This window comes from Lepidothrix coronata, unplaced genomic scaffold (genome assembly GCF_001604755.1).
Source record: "Lepidothrix coronata isolate B3197 unplaced genomic scaffold, Lepidothrix_coronata-1.0 Scaffold454, whole genome shotgun sequence".
NCBI classification, from domain to species: Eukaryota; Metazoa; Chordata; class Aves; order Passeriformes; family Pipridae; genus Lepidothrix; species Lepidothrix coronata.
The window spans coordinates 1-2,179 of record NW_016690634.1 but is presented as its reverse complement, the minus strand read 5'-3'; the positions used below and the strand labels follow the sequence as shown (position 1 = coordinate 2,179).

At 61.0% G+C, this 2,179-nt stretch overlaps 1 protein-coding gene across 1 annotated transcript in view; it reads left to right on the top strand.

The window, feature by feature from the left end:
• Window positions 1-474, top strand: part of BOP1 (block of proliferation 1) — a gene marked incomplete at its 3' end in the record, with an annotated part of 3,887 nt that extends 3,413 nt beyond the window's left edge. The window contains exon 2 of the mRNA XM_017839684.1: window positions 198-474. Coding sequence (XP_017695173.1) covers window positions 198-474 — 277 coding nt within the window. The remainder of the gene's footprint in view (window positions 1-197) is intronic.
• Window positions 475-2,179: the final 1,705 nt, after the last annotated feature.

Here is a 2,179-nt window from a genome sequence, read left to right as displayed (position 1 = left end):
CCAATCCTGTGCCCAGCGGTGCCATTTCCATCCCCACATCCCACCCTCCTCCTCCTCATTCCTGATCCCACAGAGGGTCCTGCTCCCCCAATCCTGTGCCCAGCGGTGCCATTTCCATCCCCACATCCCACCCTCCTCCTCCTTCCCGATCCCACGTTTCTCCTGGAGCCGCTGCCCCCCGCTCTGTGCCCCCCCAGGTGTCCAAGCTGGTCCACGCCATCAAGATGGGCTGGATCAAACCCCGCAAGCCCCGGGACGACACCCCCACCTACTACGACCTGTGGGCCCACGAGGACCCCAACTCCATCCTGGGCCGCCACAAGATGCACGTCCCGGCCCCCAAGCTGAGGTTACCTGGGCACGAGGAGTCCTACAACCCCCCCCCCGAGTACCTGCTCAGCGAGGAGGAGGTGAGGGGGGGGCCCTGCAGCCCCCGGGAGCCGCTGGGAAAGGGCTGGGAATTCGGGAAGCTCCGTGGGTGTTGGGACAGGACGCGGGTGGGAGGTGGGACCTCGCAGGGGAGGTCGAAGCAAAGGTGTTTTCCCATCCCTGGAGGTGTCCGAGGCCACGTTGGAGCAGCCTGGGATGGTGGGAGGTGTCCCTGCCCATGGCAGGGGGTGGGAATGGATGGTCCTTAATGTCCATTCCAACCCATTCCATGATTCCGTGACTCAGCCCCTTGAATTAAAAAGAAACCCGGGGCCGCATCCCAGGGGTCGGGGTGGCCCTGCCAGAGCCCCCCAGGATGGATGGGGATGTCCTGGTGTGGGATTGGGCCTGGCACGAGGCATCCAGAGGCACGTTCAGCCCCAGGGGCTTGGGAAAAAACAGGGAGTGAAACCCCAGTGGGCTGAGGAGGGTGGAGTGATCCTGGGGGGAGGAGGGGGGTGGAAGGATCCTGGTGGGATGAGGAGGGTGGGAAAGCCCTGGTGGGATGAGAAGAGTAGGAAGGACCCTGGTGGGATGAGGATTGGGAATGGGAAAGCCCTGGTGGGATGAGGATTGGGAATGGGAAAGCCCTGGTGGGATGAGGGGGGTGGAAAGACCTTGGTGGGATGAGGAGGGTGAGAAAGCTCTGATGGGATGAGGAGGGTGGGAGAACCTGGTGGGATGAGGAGAGTGGAAAGACCCTGGTGGGATGAGGAGGATGGGAAAGCCTTGGTGGGATGAGGAGAGTGGAAAGACCCTGGTGGAATGAGGAGGATGGGAAAGCCTTGGTGGGATGAGGGGGATGGAAAGATCGTGGGGGGATGAGGAGGGTGGGAAAGCCCTGGTGGGATGAGAAGAGTAGGAAGGACCCTGGTGGGATGAGGAGGGTGGGAAACCCGGGTGGGATGAGGGGGGTGGAAAGATCCTTGGTGGGATGAGGAGGGAGGAAAGCCCTGGTGGGATGAGAAGGGTGAGAAAGCTCTGATGGGATGAGGAGGGTGGGAGAACCTGGTGGGATGAGGAGGGAGAAGAGATCCTGGTGGGATGAGGAGAGTGGAAAGACCCTGGTGGAATGAGGAGGGTGGGAAACCCAGGTGGATGAGTGGGATGGAAAGATCCTGGTGGGATGAGGAGGATGGAAAGATCCAGGTGGGATGAGGAGGGTGGGAAAGCCCTGGTGGGATGAGGAGGGTGGGAAAGCCCTGGTGGGATGAGGAGGGAGGAAAGATCCTGGTGGGATGAGGAGGGTGGGAAAGCCGTGGTGGGATGAGGAGGGAAAAGAGATCCTGGTGGGATGAGGAGAGTGGAAAGACCCTGGTGGAATGAGGAGGGTGGGAAACCCAGGTGGATGAGGGGGATGGAAAGATCCTGGTGGGATGAGAAGGGTGGAAAGATCCTGTTGGGATGAAGAGGGTGGGAAAGCCCTGGTGGAATGAGGGGGGTGGAAAGACCCTGGTGAGATGAGGAGGGTGAGAACACCCTGGTGGGATGAGGAGGATGAAAAGATCCTGGTGGGATGAGGAGGATGGAAAGATCCTGGTGGGATGAGGAGGGTGGGAAAGCCCTGGTGGGATGAGGAGGGTGGAAAGATCCTGGTGGGATGAGGAGGGTGGGAAAGCCCTGGTGGGATGAGGAGGGTGGGAAAGATCCTGGTGGGATGAGGAGGGTGGGAAAGCCCTGGTGGGATGAGGAGGGTGGGAAAGATCCTGGTGGGATGAGGAGGGTGGGAAAGCCCTGGTGGGATGAAGAG